Source organism: Leucoraja erinacea, chromosome 20 (genome assembly GCF_028641065.1).
Source record: "Leucoraja erinacea ecotype New England chromosome 20, Leri_hhj_1, whole genome shotgun sequence".
Lineage (NCBI taxonomy): Eukaryota > Metazoa > Chordata > Chondrichthyes > Rajiformes > Rajidae > Leucoraja > Leucoraja erinaceus.
The window spans coordinates 24,272,012-24,295,145 of NC_073396.1; the positions used below are offsets into that span (position 1 = coordinate 24,272,012).

The 23,134-nt window shown below is 40.8% G+C and overlaps 2 protein-coding genes across 7 annotated transcripts in view; both read left to right on the forward strand.

Moving 5' to 3' along the window:
• prpsap2 (phosphoribosyl pyrophosphate synthetase-associated protein 2) overlaps nt 1-13,071 on the forward strand; it is a 36,641-nt gene extending 23,570 nt beyond the window's left edge. For 3 of the 6 annotated variants that reach the window (XM_055651673.1, XM_055651674.1, XM_055651675.1), the window contains 7 exons: nt 3,762-3,877; nt 4,871-4,926; nt 5,063-5,211; nt 5,937-6,007; nt 7,966-8,112; nt 8,236-8,380; nt 12,707-13,071. In XM_055651673.1, coding sequence (XP_055507648.1) covers nt 3,762-3,877; nt 4,871-4,926; nt 5,063-5,211; nt 5,937-6,007; nt 7,966-8,112; nt 8,236-8,380; nt 12,707-12,726 — 704 coding nt within the window. In that variant the 3' untranslated portion in view covers nt 12,727-13,071. Of the gene's footprint in view, nt 1-3,761; nt 3,878-4,870; nt 4,927-5,062; nt 5,212-5,936; nt 6,008-7,965; nt 8,113-8,235; nt 9,046-12,706 lie in introns of those variants that run through there. The other 3 variants (XR_008725120.1, XM_055651678.1, XM_055651677.1) reach the window with 3 other exon arrangements.
• A 5,993-nt stretch (nt 13,072-19,064) lies between these two features.
• Nucleotides 19,065-23,134, forward strand: part of slc5a10 (solute carrier family 5 member 10) — a 90,008-nt gene continuing 85,938 nt past the window's right edge. The window contains exon 1 of the mRNA XM_055651680.1: nt 19,065-21,228. Within this exon, the coding sequence (XP_055507655.1) occupies nt 20,851-21,228 (378 nt within the window). The 5' untranslated portion in view covers nt 19,065-20,850. The remainder of the gene's footprint in view (nt 21,229-23,134) is intronic.

Sequence of the window (23,134 nt, forward strand, 5' to 3'; positions counted from 1 at the left end):
GTGAACATTTCATGTAGTTTGGTGACATGGGTCACAAAATCCTATTTCTAGACACATTTTTGATGCTCGGCCCACAGCCTAAGAAAAGTATCTTCCATAAATTCATCGTCAACCATTTAAAAGCGAATTTGATTTCTCCAGTCAATATGACGGTTATGATTACAGTATTCACCCATTACACCTCCAATGTCTTGATTCTTCCACACCCAATAATATTTGGTAGCTTTACAAATAATACCTACCAATATTTTGAAGGTCTCGACCCGAAACGTCACCTATTCCTTCGCTCCATAGATGCTGCCTCACCCGCTGAGTTTCTCCAGCATTTTTATCTACCTAACAATATTTTCTGCTCGTTGCTGTTTCTTAGCTAGACTCGAGTTCACTATAGTTCTGCATCGTATGTGATGCCAAGAATAATTTCTCATCACTGTACTCATCTCCACCCTTACTACCGATGCTACTTCACCTTCATTTCTTTTTACTTGTCCATTCTAAATGCTGAATATCCTGAAATATTTAATTCCTAGCTTTGTTCAGTCTGCAGCAATGTTTCCTAAATACCACTTAGGTAATTGATCTTTGGTCCAATTTTTGTTTTTTGTCCAGGTAAGTAAATGAATAATCATTGAATTTGTCGAGGTGCTATTCAATATTCATGCAGCTGTTTATTTATCTTTGCATCTGAAACAAAAGATCTGAACATTTTAAGGCAGGTTTCAACAATATATTTGTAGTCAAAAAACACAAAAATTGCCATTGGTAACCTCACTTACATTTGGACTTTTTCTGAACAAGTATTGAGTGTAGTGGAAATCTGCATTTGGGTTGCAATAGACAAGAATATGGTTAATTAATTTTGCACGGGTTAAATGTTGATTTTATTTTAAACCTCATTTGTAAAATCTATTATGGATGCAGGAGAAGGCTGCGTCCCATTTTCTAGCTTCTCCCTACCTCTTCAGATTATTCTCTCTTGTGTCCTTTCAATTCACTTTTGAAGGCACTGGTTCTATTTGGAGTACCTTTACAGGCAGTACATTCTAGACCCTGACTACTCTTGATTCATGGATGGAAGTAGCCAGGCTCAGAACCAGGGAACAACACCGTTTATTCTGGAATAACCTTCTCATAACAAAGATTGTGCTTTATCCCTTAAGCCAAAATGCAGTTGACATTAAGCATGGCCAGTTCGCTGGTACCTTCTCATCAATTTTCACCTTTCATTATTTCTATTGCTTCCTCTTTGGTGATTTTGACAGCGTCAGTGACCCAAGTTCGATCCTCACTGCGGCTGTTGTTGTCTATACACAGTTTGTACGTTCTCCCTGTGACTGCTGTTTTGTCCCAGTCCTCCGGTTTCCTCCCACATCCCCAATATGGACAGGTTTGTAGGTTAATTGGTTTCTATAAATTGTCCATATAGTGTAGAATAGGACTGGTATATGGGTGATTGCTCGTCGGCACAGACTAAATGGGCCGAAGGGCCTGTTTCTCTAAACTAAACTAAAGAGTCCATGTTATTTTTAAGCAATCTGATTCACTGTAAAGAAATTCAATTGAGCAATTCACTGTTGGTTGCATCTTGGTCATTGATAGAACTTTAGATTTTATACTAAGTTATGAGAGTATTTTCAATTTTTCCTGCAACTGATTTAATATTTCTGACTGATCATAAGATCCAAGATTATGTGAACTTGTTCTTGGACAATTTTATTTATAAGGCCATAAGGCTTTATTAGTTAACCACAACTGACAACATATCAGCGTGTCTTAAAACTGGTGGTTAACAAATAGATGACTGTAGTTTATTTTATGTGAGCTGCTTCATCTCTGTAAGTTGTGTGGAGAGCGGCTTAAATCCTTAAAACCTTGATCTTTAAACGCCTTTTTAGTTTGTGGCGAAAAATGTATGTTTGATTTTTCTTAAGGACCACTCCCTCCTGTGTTCCCTACTAAACCTTGTTCTGTATGCAAATTATTACAATGCCAGAAATCTAAAATCACTTCCAGCACTTAGTTTCTTCACACCGTGTTCCTAGCCCTTTTGGTCTGGGTGCTGCGGAGCTTGAGCTTCAGAGATTGAGAGATACTGGAGAAATATCAATGTAAAATGCTTACAGGTGCAATTTTATTATGTGTTTAACTCCTTGAGCCATGGAAAGTACAAAACGGAAGGAAAGAGCAGTGAAATGATTTTTAAGTCCAGCTCAGTCTGAGATCTATAAACTGAAATGAGCCAGAGGAAGGTTGCAATGCATGGGAATCTCGGACTAGCTCTGGAATATTGTAAACTGGAGAAAGGCTGATACCTTTGTAGAGACAAAGCCACCTCACAACGGCAAGCAAACATCAGAGGTACCATTTATTTTCCAATTCGAATATCGTTCTCCATAGTTGCCAACTGTGTCCAGCTACAATTCAACATTTGGCAAAAATAACTTAAAGTGGGTAGGGTTGGCAAGGCTGTAATTCATTGCACTGAAGTTGAATGGTTTGCTGGGCCATTACACCGTACACTGTGTACATCAGTACACAGCCGTGAGACTGAAATCTCAAAAAAGTCGATCGGTAAGTTTGGTAGGTTCCCTCTCCAAAGGACAGGGCGACACAGTGGCGCAGTGGTAGAGTTGCTGCCTCAAGGCCAGAGACCGGGTTCAATCCTGACTACACGTACTGTCTGTACAGAGTTTGTACATTCTCCGTATGACCATGTGGGTTTTTGCTGGTTGCATTGGTTTCCTCCCACATTCCAAAGACGACTAGTTTTGTAGGTTAATTGACTTCTGTAAATTGTCCCTGGTATGTTGTATACAGCTGGTCAGCGTGGATTTGGTTGGTCGAACGGCCTGTTTCCATGCTGCATCTCTAACTAAACTAGTCTGAAGAAGGGTCTCGACCCGAAACGTCACCCATTTCTTCTCTCCAGAGATGCTGTCTGTCCCTCTGAGTTATTCCAGCTTTTTGTGTCTACATCAATGTAAAGGTGGGTTTTAAGACAGTTTGGTACTTTCCACTCCATTTTTAAATCTCAGATCATAGTGAATTTAATGCAGGTTCCCCAACTGCTTTGGGATTGTTGAGCTTTTATTTCCAGGTGTTTAGTCTTATCTCTTGACAATATACAATCCAGTAACGAATTACAATACCATCTTTTCCAAAATAATACAATAAAGAAGTGCAGGCTGGATCGTGAGCAAGCAGTTGCCCACTATTTTTATGAATATTATCAAAGCAAACTTTGAGTGATAGCTTCATCATTTTCAATCGGCGCTTAGAAGCTTTCCTGTCCTGGTGGTGATATTTCCGAGTACCAGAGGGTTTAAAACATAATTTCTGGAATACCAATAAACGAGCAAGGGCTACGGGTACTGAACAAGCAATCCTGACCACTGCATGGACAATACAATTACTTTCTGAAAGCTATTGCTTGGATACCCCACGCCTGTCTTGTGCTGAATGAAGTCCATTTGGTGTTACCACTGATCTTTGAATCAACCTGATATTCTACATTTGTTCTGAGTGCTCTAATGCCCAGGCACTTTCTATTCTTGGTGAAGGTCATCTCACCTTAAAGAATGAAATGTATTCAGAAAATGGGAGCTGTATCATTGAGGCAAATGGAAAAAAGAAATGTGTGAATGTCCTGGTTTACTATCTTTCTTTTCCTTGTGTGGTTTGATTACTGCTGCTAGGACACTAAGTGCATAAAGACTTAAGCTGCTGTTGCAGATTTGTATTCATTTCCACACTCTCCTCAGGCTTGACCCACCTGATTACAATGGATTTGCATCAGAAAGAAATCCAGGGATTTTTCAATATTCCAGTTGATAATCTACGAGCGTCCCCATTCCTGTTACAATACATTCAGGAAGAGGTGAGGTTAATGGAGTTACTGACTGATAATGCACTGTTTTACGGGACGAGAAGCAGCCATTGGTAGCTGCCTGCAAAAGTATCTATAATCTATCAGCACTGGACTTCCTTTATTTGCATCAATTTTTTATTCATGAAATAATATGGAGGCTTCTGAATTTGTTTTAACCTTATACATTATTCGGCATTGCTTACTGGTACGGATTTATGGGCACTCGTGCTATTTGATGTTGAGAGTTAACTTGTACTGCATCAAATAACATCAGTGTGATGGCAGTGGTTTAATTTAGGACTGGTGCTACTTTACAAGCTAGATTTTAGTGTAGTTTGGCAACTATAAAGAGCAGCGTTTCTCAATTATTTAATGCTTTACGTTGTAGCATTGGCTGGTATAATTTATTGCTCAGCAGCTGTAACTTTCAGCCTATTTCCAAGATGCACTAGTTACATAAACACAAGGTTAAAATAAAGTGGGGGTGGGTTGTGCTGTCTACGCACATACCCAGCTAATCTATTTTGAGCTGATTGTTTGAAGTATTGGATCTGTGACTAAATGGAAATGAGAGAGAGGAACTTGCTGGGAAAGCGATTTAACGGCAAAGATAGTTTTTCTGTGTAATGGTTTATGAGATTATTTTCAGTATGAAATGTAAATTAGCATTATTGGATTATAGTGTGAATTTTGAAATCCCTCATGCTGAGCAATGATGTGAGCACTAAAGCTTTATTTCTAGCATTGCTTAACAACAACACTGCCGGCTTTCAAATTTGCATAGTGCAATAGAAGTACAAGGAACTAATATGCTTATTTTGGGCATGAATGGATATGTTGGTTTCATTTCTTGTTAATTGCACTTACAAGGAAATAACATCAACGTTATTCATAACCAATCTAGTTGCTGATTTTTAAATTGTAATATAATTTGGTAAAAGTGTATGGAATAATATTGATAATAATAATGACCTGATTGTGCTCTGCTTCTTTATGATACAGATCCCTGACTACAGGAATGCAGTGATAGTTGCAAAGTCACCCGCATCTGCCAAAAGGTCTGTGATTTGATTATCTTTTGGATCTTGGATACAATGTGCTTAAAGCAGACACTCCCACACGGTGTAATGTTACTTTAAATAAACATTGCTGTGAGGTTTTGTTCCATGAAGGTTATTTTTGTTTTTATTTCAGAGCGCAATCTTTTGCTGAACGGTTGCGTCTAGGAATCGCAGTGATTCATGGTGAAGTGCAAGATGCAGAGTCGGATTTGGTAGATGGTCGGCATTCACCGCCCACGGTGAAAAATGCAGCAGCCATACATCCGAGTCTGGAAATTCCAAGTATGTTTACACTGTCCTTCATCTGGATGTTCCGAGTTGACGCATATTCAGCAATGATATTAGTCGTACCAAGTGCTGGTTTATACCAAAGAAAAGCACCAAAAGCTAGGGTAACTCATCGGGTCATGCGGTGTCTCTGGAAAGCATAGATAGGTGATGTTTTGGGTTGGAGCCCTTCTTCAGTGTGCAGGGGGGAGAGTGGAAGGAAAGCTGGATAAGAGAAGTGGTAGGACAGATAATAGATGTTAAACAATTTTAAAACGAGCAACTTTAAAACTCTAGATTGAATAGTTATAATTAACTTTGATTTTATTTTCTTGTGTGCAATTATGTTCTCCCAAGATTCTGCTTGACCCGCTGAGTTACTCCAACATTTTGTGTCTCTTAAGAAATTAATCATACTGGGGCCATTATTTAATGTAAATAATATTCCATCTTCATGAAACATTGTTCCAAATAAGAGCCTTATAATCTTCTAAATTGTTCTGATTTGTAAGATGAGGCGACCAGGTCATATATTTATAAAAGGGAGTTGGTTGAATGTAACAAATTAAAGGCATTGACGTCTCCTTGATTGTTTTTGTATCTATAATGTTACTTCATTCTCAATGTAATCCCCTATGTCCGATAATAGGCAGTGAGTTTCTTTGGTATGAATAGAATGCACATGTTTGCACCTAGCTTGTATACTGAAGTACATATAATCAATTACTTTTTCCCTTTAGTGGCGATTCCAAAGGAAAAACCTCCAATCACGGTTGTTGGAGAAGTTGGAGGAAGGATAGCTATTATTGTGGTATGTTGTTGCTCACTATGTCTCAAGTTTGTTCAAATTATGTATTACATATTGATTATATTGTGGCAAAATACTCATATTGGAAAATGTTTGCTTTTTGTGATTTGCTTTTGGAAATACAAAATGGTCCGATCATTCACTCTTTTGTACAATGAAATGCAGATAAACCAGCAACCTCTGATCTGTTCCTGTTAAAAACTTGCCTTTTAAAGTAGTTCACATTTCCAGTGACACTGGTGTATTTAAAGTGAGTGTGGGAACCAGGGCTTCAGTGAGCCAAATGCTGAATCATTGGAATTTCCAAACAATTTAATGGCAGATTAAACATGTTTTATGCAGTTGGTACCCGCTTTGATTCTTCACTTTTACCATTATCCTGACGTTAAGTGGAACACAAATCTAGTGTAATGTGGGGAATTTTAGTTTGGATATTACCCGTATATAATAGAAACAGTACATGTACAAAGTGGACCAAAAAAATAATTTGAACATTTAAGCAGGTTTTTTTTAAATATTAGTGCAGTGCAACTCAACATATTAATATATCATTTTTAACTTTCCTAATTTAATATTAATAAATTAGTTCTTTTTTCTACACTCCATTTTTTAATTCCTAGTTCACTAAATTGTTGCAACTTCTGATTCTGTTTAAAAACAGATTGCTTTCTCAATGGTACCATATTTCCCGGCAATGAAGAAGCACCGGCGTCGAAAACGCTTCCTCAATTTAAGTTGCTAAATTTTGAGAAAAGGATGGCGGGATAGGATCAAGGGTTTGGTTTAGTCTAGGGGTCGGCAACATCGCCTGCGTGCCCCGGGACTGGCTGCAGTTCCCAGATCCCTCGCATCCCTGGGACTAGCTGCAGTTCCCAAGTCGTCTGCGAGCTCGAGACTGGCTGTTGCGCCCAGGTCGCCTGCCCTGGGTCTAGTAGAGAGAGAGAGAGCCCGGGATGGACCAGCCAGCGGAGCGCCCAGTAGCTATCCGCTAACCACCACCTCCACCGGTTGCGCCTGTGCTGAAGGGCACAATGGTTCGCTGGCTGGCGGGTGGGCCAGCAGAAGGTACTGAGGTGGCTGCCAGTTCCGCTGTCCGGTCCCAGCGGCCACTTGCAGCCACCTGAGCTACTTCCCTCCCAGGCCACAATGCAGTGGCTCCGCAGCACGGAGCACCATGGCAGCGGTGAGTGAGTGAGTTGCTGGCATGATCCCTGACCCCCTCCTTCTCAACGCTCCTGCCCTCCCCGCAACTTTATCCCAGGCCAGACTCCCCACACCATGGGCTAGTCACACCATGGGAGGCCATTGAAATTGATGGTAAATTCTTGTTCATTGTGCCATGGTTATAAAATAGACTAGTTCTTGGAAAATCTGAATGTTGAACGAGTGTGCATAATGTAATGTTTCTGACTTGCTTGTGCTTTGGTGACATTATTCAGTCATACTTTAGATCTTTGAATCTGGTGGCTCCTATGGTGTATTGACATTTTAATATTGGAATAAGGGGCTGGAGGAACACCACTAATATGTAGGAAGGAACTGCAGATGCTGGTTTAAACTGAAGATAAACACAAAATGCTGGAGTAACTCAGCGTGGCAGGTAGCATTGCTGGAGAGAAGGAATGGATGATGTTTTGGGTCGAGGTGAAACGTCATCCATACCTTCTCTCCAGGGATGCTGCCTGTCCTGCTGAGTTACTCCAGCATTTTGTGTCTATCTCTGGTGGGACACTAAACTGGCTCTGTGTTAGGTCTGCAGTTATGTAGGATTGTTTCAAGGGCTATTAAATTGCAAACCATGTTACATCTTGTTCCATTGCTCCTCCCTCGCATGCAGGACGTTCAATGAAGTCATTGTTCTGCACCATAAATCTGATTTATTTCCATTTCTCCTAACGTTAAAGATATTTCTGTAAATTTGTTATCGCTGAAGGATCTTTTGGTTGGTTTTTACTTGGCAGGATGACATAATTGACGACGTTGATAGCTTTGTAGCAGCTGCAGATACATTGAAGGAGAGGGGTGCTTACAAAATTTACGTAATGGCAACCCATGGGCTTTTGTCTTCAGATGCACCCAGATTAATAGAGGAATCATCAATTGATGAGGTAACTGATTTTTTTTAGCCATTCGCAACTGTGACTTTTTTTAGATGTTGTACAGATGTAAATTATTGACCTAAACCTGGACCTTGCAGGTTCCTATTAATCATGGACATTTCTCATCCATAGGTGGTAGTAACCAACACCATCCCACACGAATTACAGAAACTCCAATGCCATAAAATAAAGACCGTTGACATCAGCATGATCTTGTCCGAGGCTATTCGAAGAATCCACAATGGTGAATCAATGTCTTATCTATTCCGAAATATTGGTATGGATGATTGAAATGGTGTTCCCTAATGGCCATCGAGGTCTACCTTTACTTAACTTGCTGGAAAGGTATCGTGATTCGCTGGTACAAAATCATTATTTTCTACGAAAAGAGGTCAACATTTGTAAAGTGAATTTTTAGGAAACGATGCAGAACATAGAAACTGCTTAGCAAAGAAGTCTGAAATATTTTGTAAAAGCTAAGTAAGACTAAATTCCCTCATTGTTTTAGTTGCTTGCGTATTTAGGAGTATTGTGATAGGATTTACCCATCACAGTCTTAAAATTGCTCTTGAAGATTACCTTCTCCAAGCTAACATGGCAGCACAGGAAAGAATATCAAATATAACCATCTGAAATAACCAATCTGGATAGTGTTCATTTCTACTGTTGCTCCAGTGACTGTACTTAAAAAGTACTTTTGGTTTTAAAGTGACACTGACATTGAAAGATGCTATATGAATGAGAGTTATTTCTAATATTTAAAGCTGAAATTTGTTTTAAAGTTAACGTATCAATGTTGCATTTGGTGAATTAGTTGGATAGTTTGAATCATTTGGTATTAATTTTCTGTATAAGGAAGAAAATTGGATTGTTCCATGTGGCGTTTGGCCCATTTCTAAAATTGAATTTAAAAGCTATTTTAATAAAACATTCCCCTAAGATGATTGTGTTGTAATTCCCATTTTGTTTTAATTCGAAAGGAGCACTCGCAAGTCAGATTATTTGTTTAGGCCCATGGAGCATGTGAACCAGATCCTATGGACACTGACCAAATACTTAATGTACATAATGTATTGAATAGTAGTCACTGGGGAACTCGCTGGTAGTTTCAATCATTGCGAATGCTACGAAAAATTGTAATGTTATTATCTGCTAATATGACCCAGCTGCAGTGTATGCAGAAAAGGAAATTCACTGTACCTCGGTACATGTGACAATAAAATACCATTGAACCTGCAGGCTCACTGATTGGCGTTGCTGAACATCCATAACATGTGGAGGTGTTACCCTCTTGGTTGTTTCTGAAGCTTCTTAATTTTCATTCTAACAGAGGTTTGTTACTGATAAGCAAAGCAAGAAAAAAAATTGGGGGGGATGGGTAGAAGGATGCAGGGGTATGTAGGGGAAAGAGACGATACAGGTAATAATTAGGAGATTGGGCAGCATCTGAGGAGTGAGGTAGTGGGCCTTTCAGTTTGACTTTTCATTAGAAATAGGAAAAGAGATAGTTTGACTGAAGAAGGGTCTCAACCCGAAACATCACCCATTCCTTCTCCAGAGATGCTGCCTGTCCTGCTTAGTTACTCCAGCATTTCAGAATTTGCAGCATTTCAACTTAGCTTGTATTTGTGATTTGAGCACTTCTGTAGTCTGTTCAAATAAAAATAGATTCTAGTTCACATCTTAACTTGGGAACAAAGGTCATGCATACCTTTGCTTCCGTTTGATAATGGATCACTGTTTGTCACAGTGCCCTCCATAATGTTTGGGACAAAGACCCATCATTTATTTATTTGCCTCTGTATTCTACAATTTGAGATTTGTAATAGAAAAAGATCACATGTGGTTAAAGTGCACATTGTCAGATTTTATTAAAGGCCATTTTTACACATTTTGGTTTCACCATGTTTAAATTACAGCTGTGTTTATACAGACCTCCATAGATTGTGACAGAAGAATTCTCCCTATAATAAAGAAAAAAAACCCAAACACCTGTCCGACAGATCAGAAACACTCTTCAGGTGTGGATTTGTCAATGACCACTGTCCACAGAAGACTTCATGAACAGAAATACAGAGGCCCACTGCAAGATGTAAACCACTTGTTAGCCGCAAAAATAGGATGGCTGGGTTACATTTTGCCAAGAACTACCGTATTTCCCGGCGAAGAAGGCACACCTGCGTCGAAGATGCACCCCCATTTTGAGTTGCTATATTTTGAAAAAAGGCATGGAACAGGATCAGGTGTTTGGTTCAAGGAGGCAATGAGGACCGGGGAGCATCCATCTTCGCCTGTCCCACAATGCGCTGTGCGGTTCAGGTCTGTTGGACGGGGACTTCCTGGCTCAAGGGAGATCGTATAACAGAGAGAGAGCCCGAGACTGAGCAACCAGCCTTCCACCCACCAACCACCACCTCCACCGGTTGAGCCTGTGCCGAAGGACACCGTGGCTGGCTGGCGGGCAGGCCGGCAGAAGGCGCTGAAGTGGCGTTCGGATCCGTTCCGCGGAGCAGTCGCTACGCGAGTGGCATTGCTCGGCCTAATTTTCGGCTGGTAAATTTTCAGGCTTTATTTTAGTGTAAAAATAGCATCTTTGACGCCGGGGAATGCGGTACTCGAAACCACAGTTCTGGAAAAAGGTCTTGTGGACAGATGAGACGTATATCAGTGAGGGCAAGAGCAAAGTATGGAGGAGTGAAGGAATTGCCCAAGATCCAAAGCATACCACCTCATCTGTGAAACACGGTGGTGCGGGTGTTATGGCCTGGGCTGCTGAAGGTACTGGCTCATTTATCTTCATTGATGATACAACTGCTGATGTTAGTGCATAATGAATTCTGAAGTGTATAGACACATCCTATCTGCGCGTTCAAACAAATGCCTCAAAACGCACTGGCAGGCGGTTCATTCTACAGCAAAATAATGATCCCAAACATACTGCTAAAACAGCAACGTTTTTCAGCTAAAAAATGGTAAATTCTTGAATGGCCAAGTCAATCACCCGATCTGAACCCAATTGAGCATGCCTTTTATATGCTGACGAAAAAACTGGAGGGGACTAGCCCCCAAAACAAGCATAAGCTAAAGGTGGCTGCAATGCAGGCCTGGCAGAGCATCACCAGAGAAGACACCCAGCAACTGGTGATGTCCATGAATCGCAATCTTCAAGCAGTCATTGCATGCAAAGGATATGTAATAAAATACTAAACATCACTCCTTTCATGACATTGCCGTGTCCTAAACATTATGGTGCCCTGAAATGGGGGAGGGGGGGACTACACATAAATACTGCTGTAATTTCTACATGGTGAAACCAAAATGTATAAAAATTGCCTTTAATAAAATCTGATAATGTGCACTTTAACCACATGTGATTTATTTTTCAATTACAAATCTCAAATTGTGGAGTACAGAGTCAAATAAATAAATGATGGGTCTTTGTCCCAAACATTATGGAGGGCACTGAACATGCAAGCAAAAGAGATGAGTTTAACTTAGCATTGTGTCTAGCATGAAGATTGTAGACTGATGTTCCTGTGTTGATCTGTTCACTCACCTTCCTGTATCCTGTAATTTATTTACTCGTCAACTCCCATCTTGATTTCTTTTTTGGCAATGATAACGTACTGGGCCACAGGAGGGTATTTTTCCATTTACAACACTATTTGATTGGATCTAAATGTGTCCATCTAAAGGTAGTAACCCCCAGCTCCCCCCCCCCCCCCCCCCCCCCCTTCTCCCTTCCCCCTGTGCCCTAGACGAACGCACCCATTTTTCTCCCTCCCCCCCTCCTCCTCCCTACATTCCTTCTTCTGGCATCTCAATTGACAACTTTTCAATCCATCTGTCCCATACTTATCTCTTTTATCTCTGGCTTCTGTTCCAGAATCTGCCTATCAAAAACCTTCCTTACCTGTGTCCATTTGTTACCTGCCACTCATTGACCTGCCTCTCCTCTCTTCCAGCTTTCTTTCTTTTACTTCCCACCCCCCCCAACCCACAACCCAATAGTCAGTCTGAAGAAGGGTCCTGACCCAAAACGTCACCTATCCATATTCTCCAGAGATGCCGGCTGACCTGCTGAGTTACTCCAGCTCTTTGTGCTTAGTTAGAAATACAAATTTCTCCTAATACTACTGCATTTTGTGTTTAAATTATATAGCATGGTCACAGTGCCATACAGTGTGGAAACAGGCCCTTTGACCCAATTTGCCCACACTGACCAGCATGTCCAATCTACAGCAGTCCCACCTGCCTGTGCTTAGCCCATATCTGTCTAAACGTATCCATGTACCTGTCTAAATGTTTCTTGATGTGTTGGTCAGGACAGAAGGTTTGAAGGACTATTATTGCAGGTGTTAGTTAGCACAAGGGTGAAGGTCGTTAATTCAAGGGCTTTGAAGTTTGAATCTTAGCTGCACATACTTTTGTGCGCACACACCACATTTCAACAATGTGAATGGTATTTGTTGCTTAATGTTAAATAAATCACGACATAACATTTGAGGAGAAATTACTGTTGAATGTTTTATTTTCATTGACAATTTGCAATGGGACTCTCTGCTGAAAAACAAATTGAGGTTGTTCATATTCTTTTTATTAGGACTGATAAAATCCGCCTGAAGAGAGATTTTGCCTTTGTGCAAAATCATCGCCAAGGTCCAGATGTATAAGGACAATGATCTCTCGCCAAAGTCTTGATAAAATCCAAAACTAAAGATGTATGCTGTAATTTATTTTTTTTAAACTGTTCCACAGACCATGTTCATATATTTATAATTTAAAGACTTGACATTAATTGTATTACCATTGTACGAAGCACTTAAGTTGCAAAACAAGATTTGTGTACTTTTTAATTGTTGCTTCGAAAGCCAGTGGGCCATGCTTTAATGGAATGTTGGTAACTGTTTGAGTTTTGAATTTTAGCTGAATTGTTTAAAAAGTGATTAAAAGATGAAAATTGCTGAATTGCTATGTCTGCTGTGTTCCTGTTTATTTTAGAACTGCACATTTTCTCTTTGGAAACCTTCACACAATGGCAAATAGTGGCACAGCTGGTTTTGGGCTGCCGTCTCCCAGTGGCAGAGACCCAGGTTTGATCCCGACCTCGGTTGCTGTCTGTGTGGAGCACGTTCTTCTTGGGTTTCCTCTGTGAGCTCTGTTTCCTCCTACTTCCAAGACATGTGGGTTTGTAGGTTAATTGGCCTCTGTTAATTGACCTGAGTATGTAGGGTGGGAATAAGAAAGGGGGATAACAGAACTGGTGTAAACGGGTGATAGATGGTCAGTGTTGACTCGATGGGCTGAAGGGCCTGTTTCCATGCTGTTACTCGAAACCAAACTAAATAGCAAGTTAGGGATTTGTTTAAACATTGTCATCGTGTAAGTTGTGCTAAGTGAGAATTTTCAGCTACATTAGTTTATTTTTTTATTAATGCACATTGCCCCCTTGACTTGCCAAAATGTAAAATTGTGGTATTCTGTAGCAGACATTTAGATGCATTTTTGAGACTGTTTTAGAATTACAATTCTATCAATCTAGTTGTAGTTAGCAGTGGGGATGCAAGGAACTGCAAATGCTGGAATAGTGCGTATATCATGAAGTGCTGGTCAAGCAGCATCTGGAAGATGTGGATAGATGATGCTGAAGAAGGGTCCTGACCTGAAATGTTGTCTTATCTTTGTCCTCCAGAGACTCCCCCTGACCCACTGAGTTACTCCTGCACTTTGTGTTGTAGTTAACAGTGCATTGATTTAAAGTTCTCATTTGATCATCATATGAGTAAACTGATCTGATCCTTTTTTTAAAGGTTTGGAACTATTCTATGAGTTTGTTGCTTGAATATCACGATCTGATCTACAGCAAAGATGGTTCTCAAATGCAAACCAGGAGCAACAATTTTATGCTGCTAATGGCCTTTTATTGTCAAATTGACAGTTCTTTCCCGAGTCCAAACTTAAATGGTGTTAGGTTGAAAGCACCCAGTTCTTTTATGCAAAACCCTTTGCTTGGGAACGTGTGAATTCTGTGCATTTGTGATTATCTTTGAAGGAGGTTGTATCCCATAGTAATTTTGCCAGTCACCACCAGAAACTGGTTTCTTATCACAAATGAGCCAGAGGTGACATTGACAAAATAACAAATTCAAATGGTGCTTTTTAAAAAGAGCTTTAATGTATGAAATTCAAAGCTGCAGACATCGGGATGACAAAGTATGTGCTCAAAGGAAGATTTCGAGCGTTGTTGTAATCAAACAGTGTGGAAAGGGTCTGAAGAAGACTTCAACCTGAAATGCTGCCTATCCATGCTCTCCATAGATGCTGCCAGACCTGCTGAATTACTCCAGCAAATTATCTATTTTTGTTCAAACCCCATTTAAGTATTTTGTTATTATTTAGTGAATGTTATATCTTCCATTACAGATCTGGGATGAATAATCTGCCATGAAACTGCTCAATAAATAGTCTTTAAGTCATATACTCCATTCCAATGATGCAAAACATGTTCATGTCTAACTCAATCTTCCAAGTGTAAAAAAAACTTGGGTAAATAAAAAGTTATCTGCTATGAAACTCCAATACCATGCGATTAGGTTTTTTTAGATAGGTACATGGATATGCAGGGAATGGAAGGATTATACATATCGGTTTCACCATGTAGAAATGACAGCAGTGTTTATGCATAGTCCCCTCATTTCAGGACACAATAATGTTTGGGACACAACAATGTCATATAACCATATAACAATTACAGCACGGAAACAGGCCATCTCGCCCCTACAAGTCCGTGCCGAACAAATTTTTTTTCCCCTTAGTCCCACCTGCCTGCACTCATAAATGAAAGGAGTCATGTTTAGTATTTTGTTGCATATCCTTTGTATGTAATGACTCTAATTTCTACACAGTGGAACCAAAATGTGTAAAAAATACCCATTAATAAAATCTGGCAATGTGCACTTTAACCACGTGTGATGTTTTTCTATTACAAATCTCAAATTGTGGAGTATAGAGGCAAATAAATAAATGATGGGAGGTACACAAAAATGCTGGAGAAACTCAGCGGGTGCAGCAGCATCTATGGAGCGAAGGAAATAGGCGACGTTTCGGCCCGAAACGTCGCCTATTTCCTTCGTTCCATAGATGCTGCTGCACCCGCTGAGTTTCTCCAGCATTTTTGTGTACCTTCGATCTTCCAGCATCTGCAGTTCCTTCTTGAACAAATAAATGATGGGTCTTTGTCATAAACATTATGGAGGGCACTGAATGTTCTACATATGTCCTAACAATGTCCTAACATATGCCCTAACGATCAAATTATAACCTACAGAAAAATTGTAAGGAAACACTAGTATTAACAATTAATGTCATTTGGCCAAATGCATATTATAATGGATGAGCTGTCCTTGCTTTCCCATTTAACAAGTTTATTTTGTCGTGTGTCACTGGCGTTTTGAGTGTTTTAGGACAGTGTTTTGCAGACATGAATGTAACATAACAAAGTGTTTTTTAGCTTAGCTGAGCATAATTCAAATTTTGAATCCCATTATCTTGGCTGATGCTGCAAAGAGAGCAGCTGGCAGATTGTTTGCAAATGGATCTGTTCACTTAATTAATCCATTTACTCTAAATTCAAGCCTGGACCACTCAAGGGCTTAATAGACTCTTCTCCCTTAGGTAGGAGTGTTATTTCTAAGTCTAAATATGTGCTGGCATAACAAGAAATATCAGAGAGGCACAGAGCACAGAAACGGGCCCTTCGGTCCAACTCGACGGGGCTGATCAAGATGCCCCATCTGTCCGTGTTTGTCCCATTACCCTCTAAACCTTCCTTCTTCATGAACCTATCCATATGTTTCAAGTGCTTTGATCTCTCATTTGTTGTTATTGTGTAAGAAGGAACTGCAGATGCTGGTTTAAACCGAAGATCAGCACAAAAAACGAGTAACTCAGCGGGACAGGCAGCATCGCTGGTGAGAAGGAATGGGTGACGTTTCGTCTCCCGTCAGAAGGGTCTTGACCCGAAAACGTCACCCATTCCTTCCCTCCAGAGATGCTGCCTCTCCCGCTGAAGTTACTCCAGCTTTTGGTGTCATAGTATCTGCCCCAACTCAATGTTATTTTAAATGTTATTGTTTCTGCCTCAACTACCTCCTCGGGCAGCTCATTCCATATACCGACCACCCTGTGAGTGAAAATATTGCCCCTCGGGTTCCTATTAAATCTTGCCCCAAATGTCCTCTTGTTTTTGATTCCCCTACCCTGGGTAAAACAAGAGGGCATGATTTCCCCTCCCTGATTTCAAATAAGAGGATATGCACTTCAGAATTAAGGGACCCTTGGGGTAATATTCCTCAGCTCTGAGCGGTGTGGAATGAGCTCCAGTAAGATAGGCAGGTTCATTGGTATCCAGTGGAAAAATTCTTCATATTAAAAGAAGGGAATATTTTATGGTAGATACAGGCATGGAAAAAAAAAAATTTGTTCAGCCCGGACTTGTAGGGCGGATGGCATGTTTCCGTGCTGTAATTGTTATAGTGTGGTAAAAGAGTGATGCATATGATTATCCCATTTCTATATCCCCCTCGGCTATACTCTAGGAGGAATATATTACTAGATAGCAAATAACATTATTTCCAGCTTGTCCAATTGGGACGTGGGAAGCAAATATTTTGGAGATACAACATGGAAACAAGCCTTTCAGCCCATCCGGGCCATGCCGCCCATAGACCTAATGTGAATGGGTGATATATGTTATCCCATTTCCTTATCCACTCGCTATACACTAGGGGCAATATTACAGAGGCAATTAACATACAAACCTGCTTGTCTTTGGGACGTGGGAAGAAACTGGAGCACATCCGGAAGAAATCCATGTGGTCACAGGGTGAAGGTGCAAACTCCACACAGAAAGCATCCGAGGTCAGGATCAAACCTGTCTCTGTTTCTGTGAGGCAGTGGTTCTACCAGCTGTGGCATTGCGCTGCAAATGTTTACTTAATTTGCATCGTAATACAGTGCCCATTGTGCCATTTTCAAAGTTCATAATTCTAAGTTCCACCTGGAATTTCACATGGAAACATATACACAGACACTTGTCCCATTAAGTCCACGCAGGCCATCAAACACCTGTTATCTAACATGAATCTCCTTTTATTTATTCTCTGATTCCATAATCTGATTAACTCTTTCTCCCCTCTCACACCCAGATTCAATCTCTCATCTACCCACTAGGGATAATTTACAATGATTAATTAATCTACCAACCCACCAATTTTAGGGATGGAAACTAGAGCATTCAGAAAAAACCCACACAGTCACAGGATGAAAGTGCAAACTCCACACAGACAGCATCCAAGTTCTGAATTGAACCCAGGTCTCTAGTGTTGTGAGGCAGTAGCTTTACCAGCTGCACCACAGGGCTGGCCTCTGCATCAACATTGTTCATTACATGATTCTTATTCTTTAGTATTTTTATTTTCACGTGTAATAAGGTACACTGAAAACCTGTTTAGCGGGCAATCATACCATACATGAATCCATGAGGTAGTGCAAAAGAGAAAATAAACAGCAGAATATCATTTTCGAGCTACAGATAATAGAAAGTGCAAGAAATAGAAAAATGCAAGGACTGCAATGCAGTAAATTGGACAAATGTAAATTGTCATATGAGAGGTCCGTTCAAGAGCCTGATAACAGGAGGGAACACGCAGTTCTTGAATCTTTCTATGATTGAATTGAAATATACATCATGGAAATAGGTCTACCAGTACACACTGAATGTCGATTGGCATTCAGATTACTGGTAGTTCTATGTTATCCCACTTTTGCATCCACTCTACAAACACGGGGCAATTTAAGGAGGCCAATGAACCGGCAAGACCACGAGCGCCTGGAGGAAACCCAAGCAATCACAGATAGAAGGGATAGACAGAGTTGATGTGGACAAGCTTTTCCCTTTGAGAATAGGGAAGATTCAAACAAGAGGACATGACTTCAGAATTAAGGGACAGAAGTTTAGGGGTAATATGAGGGGGAACTTCTTTATGCAGAGAGTGGTGGCGGTGTGGAATCTACAAAAGTGGTGGAGGCAGGTTCATTGGTATCATTTAAAAATAAATTGGATAGGCATAATGAACCGGCAAGGGGTTATGGTACGACAGGCAGGTGGGACTAAGGGGAAAAATATTTGTTCAGCATGGACTTGTAGGGCCGAGATGGCCTGTTTCCGTGCTGTAATTGTTATATGGTTATATGGTTAGAACGTGCAAACTCCCCACAGTCACAATCTGAATCTGAATCTACAATATGTAAGCACTTTTTAAAAAAAATCCTCATTGGTTTTTAAGTGATTTGGATGAACCCATAACCAGAGAGCTCCACCGCCCCCACCCCACCGTCTTCTTTAAACAGCTATTTTCCAGTTAGTTAGAGATGCAGCATGGAAACAGACCCTTCGGCCCATCAAATCCACACTGAACATTGATCACCTGTTCACATTAGTATTATGTAATCCCACTTTTGCATCCACTCTCTACACACTATGGGCAATTTACAGAGGCAAAATAACCTACAAACCTCCATGGCTTTGGGATGTGGAAGGAAACTGGAGCACCCAGAAGAAACGCATGGTGTTGCAGGGAGAACGTGCAAACTCCCCACAGACCGCACCCGAGGTCGGGATCAAACCTGGGATCCTGACGCAACAAGGCCCTACACTATACCCTGTGCCTAAGCACAAGATATTGGAGCTAAAGAAGTCCATATGCCCACACCTCAAACTCAACCTAGAATAAATGTCAAATATTGAATCCTCCTGGGCTGTACAACATTAATGGGAAAGTGATCAAATGGAAGCTCAGGTAATGACAAAAATCTGTTACCATTTTCCATGTTTTTATAAAGACAGATTGTTGAATGCTGTGAGGGATTCTGTAATTGTCTTGGCAGATTATAATGTGATGTGATTCTCCCAGAGGTACCAGGGGACAGAGGATCTAGGGTGACGGAGGAACAGAAGGAAATTCACATTAGTCAGGAAATGGTGTTGGGTAGACTGATTCACAGCATTCAACAATCTGTCTTTATAAAAACATGGAAAATAACACGAGGATTTGAGTAGAGGAGCAAAGAGGCCCTTCTGCAGTTGTACAGGGCCCTGGTGAGACCACACCTGGAGTATTGTGTGCAGTTTTGGTCTCCTAATTTGAGGAAGGACATTCTTGCTATTGAGGGAGTGCAGAGTAGGTTCACGAGGTTAATTCCCGGGATGGCGGGACTGTCATATGAAGACAGAATGGAACAACTGGGCTTCACTGGAATTTAGAAAGATGAGAGGGGATCTTCTAGAAACATATAAAATTATGAATGGATTGGACAGGAAAAATGTTTCTGATGTAGGGGGAGTCTAGAACCAGGGTTAGATAGAGCTCTTAGGGCAAGCACAATCAAGGGATATTGGGAGAAGGCAGGAACGGGGTACTGAATGTGGATGATCAGCCACATTGAAGGGCTGAACGGCCTACTCCTGCACCTATTTTCTATGTGTTATGTTTCTGTTGAACACTATTAATGTGCAAGAATTGAAAATTGCAATTGCTGGACATTTGAACTAAGGATGGAATGTCCTTAATGGATTGACCAGCAAATGGATTCACCAGGAAAGATAGAAAAATGTAGAAACAAAAAATTGCAAATGCTGGTTAATACACAAAAGGACACGAAGTGCTGAAGTAACTCAGCAGGACAGGCAGCATCTCTGGAGAACATGGATAGGTGTTCTCCCGAATAATCAAAGATGAGTCTTAACCCCCTTCTCCCTTCTCCCATCAGGCATGAGGTGCGGAAGTGTGAAAGTGCACACCTCCAGATTCAGGGACAGTTTATTCCCAGCTGTGAACAGGCAACTGAACCATCCTATCAACAACTAGAGAGCCATCCTAAAGGGCCTGTCCCACTTACGCGACCTTTAATGGCGACTGCCGGCACCCGTGATAGGCACCCAGAAAGACGCTACGACTCTTTGGAGACCTATGGTCGTGAGAGGTCTCCAAAGAGTCGTAGCGCCTTTCTGCTCGCCGCTGAATTTTCAACATGTTCAAAATTTTGGCGACCTATCACGGGTGCCAGCAGTTGCCAGTAAAGGTCGTGTAAGTGGGACAGGCCCTTAAGCTACTATCTAGCTCACTGGAGACCCTTGACTATATGTAATTGGACTTTACTGGACTTTATCTTGCACTAAATGCTATTCCCTTTATCATGTATCTGTACATTATGGATGGTTCGATGAAGTCATGTATGGTCTTTCCGCTAACTGGTTAGCACACAACAAAAGCTGTACCTCAATACATGTGACAATAAACTAAACTCAACTGTAATCTAAACTAAACTAAACAAAACGTGATGTTTCTAGTTGAGTCATGTATGACCTGACCTGAAACATCACCTATCCATCCACACCAGAAAATATGTTGCTTTTTTTCCTTGTCAAATGTCTTCATCGAATTGAGAAAATATCGTAAAATGTTCCAAGGATAAGAACAAAATATTTAGAGAATCTGAAGAAGGGTCTCAACCTGAAACGTCACCCATTCCTTCTCTCCAGAGATGCTGCCTCTCCCGCTGAGTTACTCCAGCATTTGTGTCTATCTTCGATTTAAACCAGCATCTGCAGTTCTTTCCTACACATTGAGAAAGTCTGGTCTGGTTAATAGTTAATACTGGCCCTGTGAAAGCTGATGCATTAAAGTAATGATAATAAACCTTTACACCATATGGCTATGGTGCGTTGTACTTCTCAGTATGTATATTAGGATGCCTGTCACAGTGATTAAGAGCTTTGCTCCTTTTATTAGGGGACAAACAAGCAATTACCACACAAACAGCTCCCATTTGGTACATTGGGCCGAGATGCAACGTTTGATTAATGTTCGATTTCCCATGTTAATCAGTTACCTCATCGGCAATCAGTTCATACAGTATTGGTTTGCTTCATCCTACTCAAACTCGAGAGGAGCGATGGACGTGAATGAAACTAGTAGCTATTACATCTCTGCACAGACTTTCAGCATCTCCGATATTATTGTCATTGTGGCTTATTTCATCCTGAATGTATTTGTTGGCATGTGGGTAAGTGCTTGGTGTTACTTTAACTGTGGGTCTGCTAGCAATTGCCTATTAATTTCTCCAGTTTGATTCTGTCCTTTAAGAGCTGTCCTATTGACCAGCTGAGTAATTTCAGATTTATTCCATAGTTGGTTAAAACCCAACCATCCAGAAATCAGATGAGCATCTTATCAAAAAGTATCGTGAATGAACAACCCTCAGAGTCAGGAGACATTTAGTAAACCAACCAAGTGTATGATTTATAATTTTAATATATAATGTACAACCAATTTTCTTCCTGCATGTCTAAAGATTTAACCACACTGCAGTTTAGTTTTGAAGGCCATTGGAATGATATGCCCCAAATGCTGCTTGTGCTAAGAGATTGGAATCCTCTGAATTCTTTCTGTTCAGGCACAAAGTATTAATGCAAGACTGAAACGTGGGATAATTTTCTTCTGTTGAAATGTTTCCATTTGGAATCTTTGGCAAAAAAAACTACTCTGATATCTGAATTGTTTGAAAGTTATTTCAATAGCTAAGGCTTTTTGTACAAAAATTCAGAACTTGGAGCTTTGTGAAGTGTTCATTGATAGAAATTAGTTCTGCTTTACAATTAAAGAACGACTGAGATTCATTGAAGTTTACAGTAAGTGGGGGAGGGCCATTTGGACATGTACATGCACCCCATCCTGGCTGGTCTTATACACCAGTTTAAGTTTCAGATGCTTTAAATAAGTTCGTCAGTGGAGCAGAATTAGGCCATTCGACCCATCAAGTCTTCACCATTCAATTATGGCTGATCTATCTATCTCTCTCAACCCCATTCACCTGCCGTCTTCCCATAATCTTTGAAACCCTTACTGATTAAGAACCTGTCAATTTTTCCAATGAAAATACCCAAAGATTTGGCCTCCGTCAGCTGTTTGTAGCAATGAATTCTGCAGATTCGCCACTCTTATTCACCAATTCTATTATATAATTTTAAAATTAGATTAATGGGCAAAATTAAGCAAAAGCTTCTCGGAAATAAAAATGTTTGCAATCTCAGGATCTGACCCAATGCGTTTTTTCAGCCAGCGAAATACTTTTGAGGTGTAGTTACTGTTGTAATGTGGGAAATGAAGGACTCAAATCTACCACAGGAAGCTTTTGAACCTGGTGGGCCGAATGGCCTGATCCTGCGCTGTGCTGTTCTCTGTCTGTTCTTTAGCCAGAGGGTGTGTGAATCTGTAGAATTCATTGCTACAGATGGCGGTGGAGGCCGAGTCTTTGGGTATCTTTAAAACGTACATTGAAAGGTTCTTGATTAGTAAGGGTGTCAAAGTTTACGGGGTGAGGCGGGAGAATGGGGTTGAGAGGGAAAGACAGATCAGCCATGATTGAATGGCAGAGTAGACTCGATGGGCCGAATGGCCTAATTGTGCTCATTTGTGTTGTGGACTTACACTGTATGAAAAGCAACATGAAGCTACTCTGTTGATCACACTCAGTGTTATTTTCAGCGAGGGATCAATTTTAGGTCATCAGGGAGAACTTCACTGGTCTTCCTTGAAAAAGCAGAATCCTTTTGGACTGGAAGAGATTTTGCTTTTACCAGCCCATCCAGAATATCTCATCTTTATAGCGCTTCCTAGTTCATGGAGTAGGGGGTGAACACATAACCTTCTGCCTCAAGCCGAAAGGCGGAGAACAAAGAGCGACCAGGCATGGAGGGGGACCGCCAACAACAAAAAGGAACCAAGCGTGGGGAGGGGGGGGCTGCCAGGAACAAAGGAGACCCGGCATGGAGGGGGGCACCCAGAGTAAGGAGGGACCCAGTGTGTGTGGGTGGGGGGGGGGACAAATGGACAATTGAGACTAATTAATATTTTTGAAACTTTGACGGTGCCCTGTACATGGCGACACATTGCATACTAGTGTATTGTAT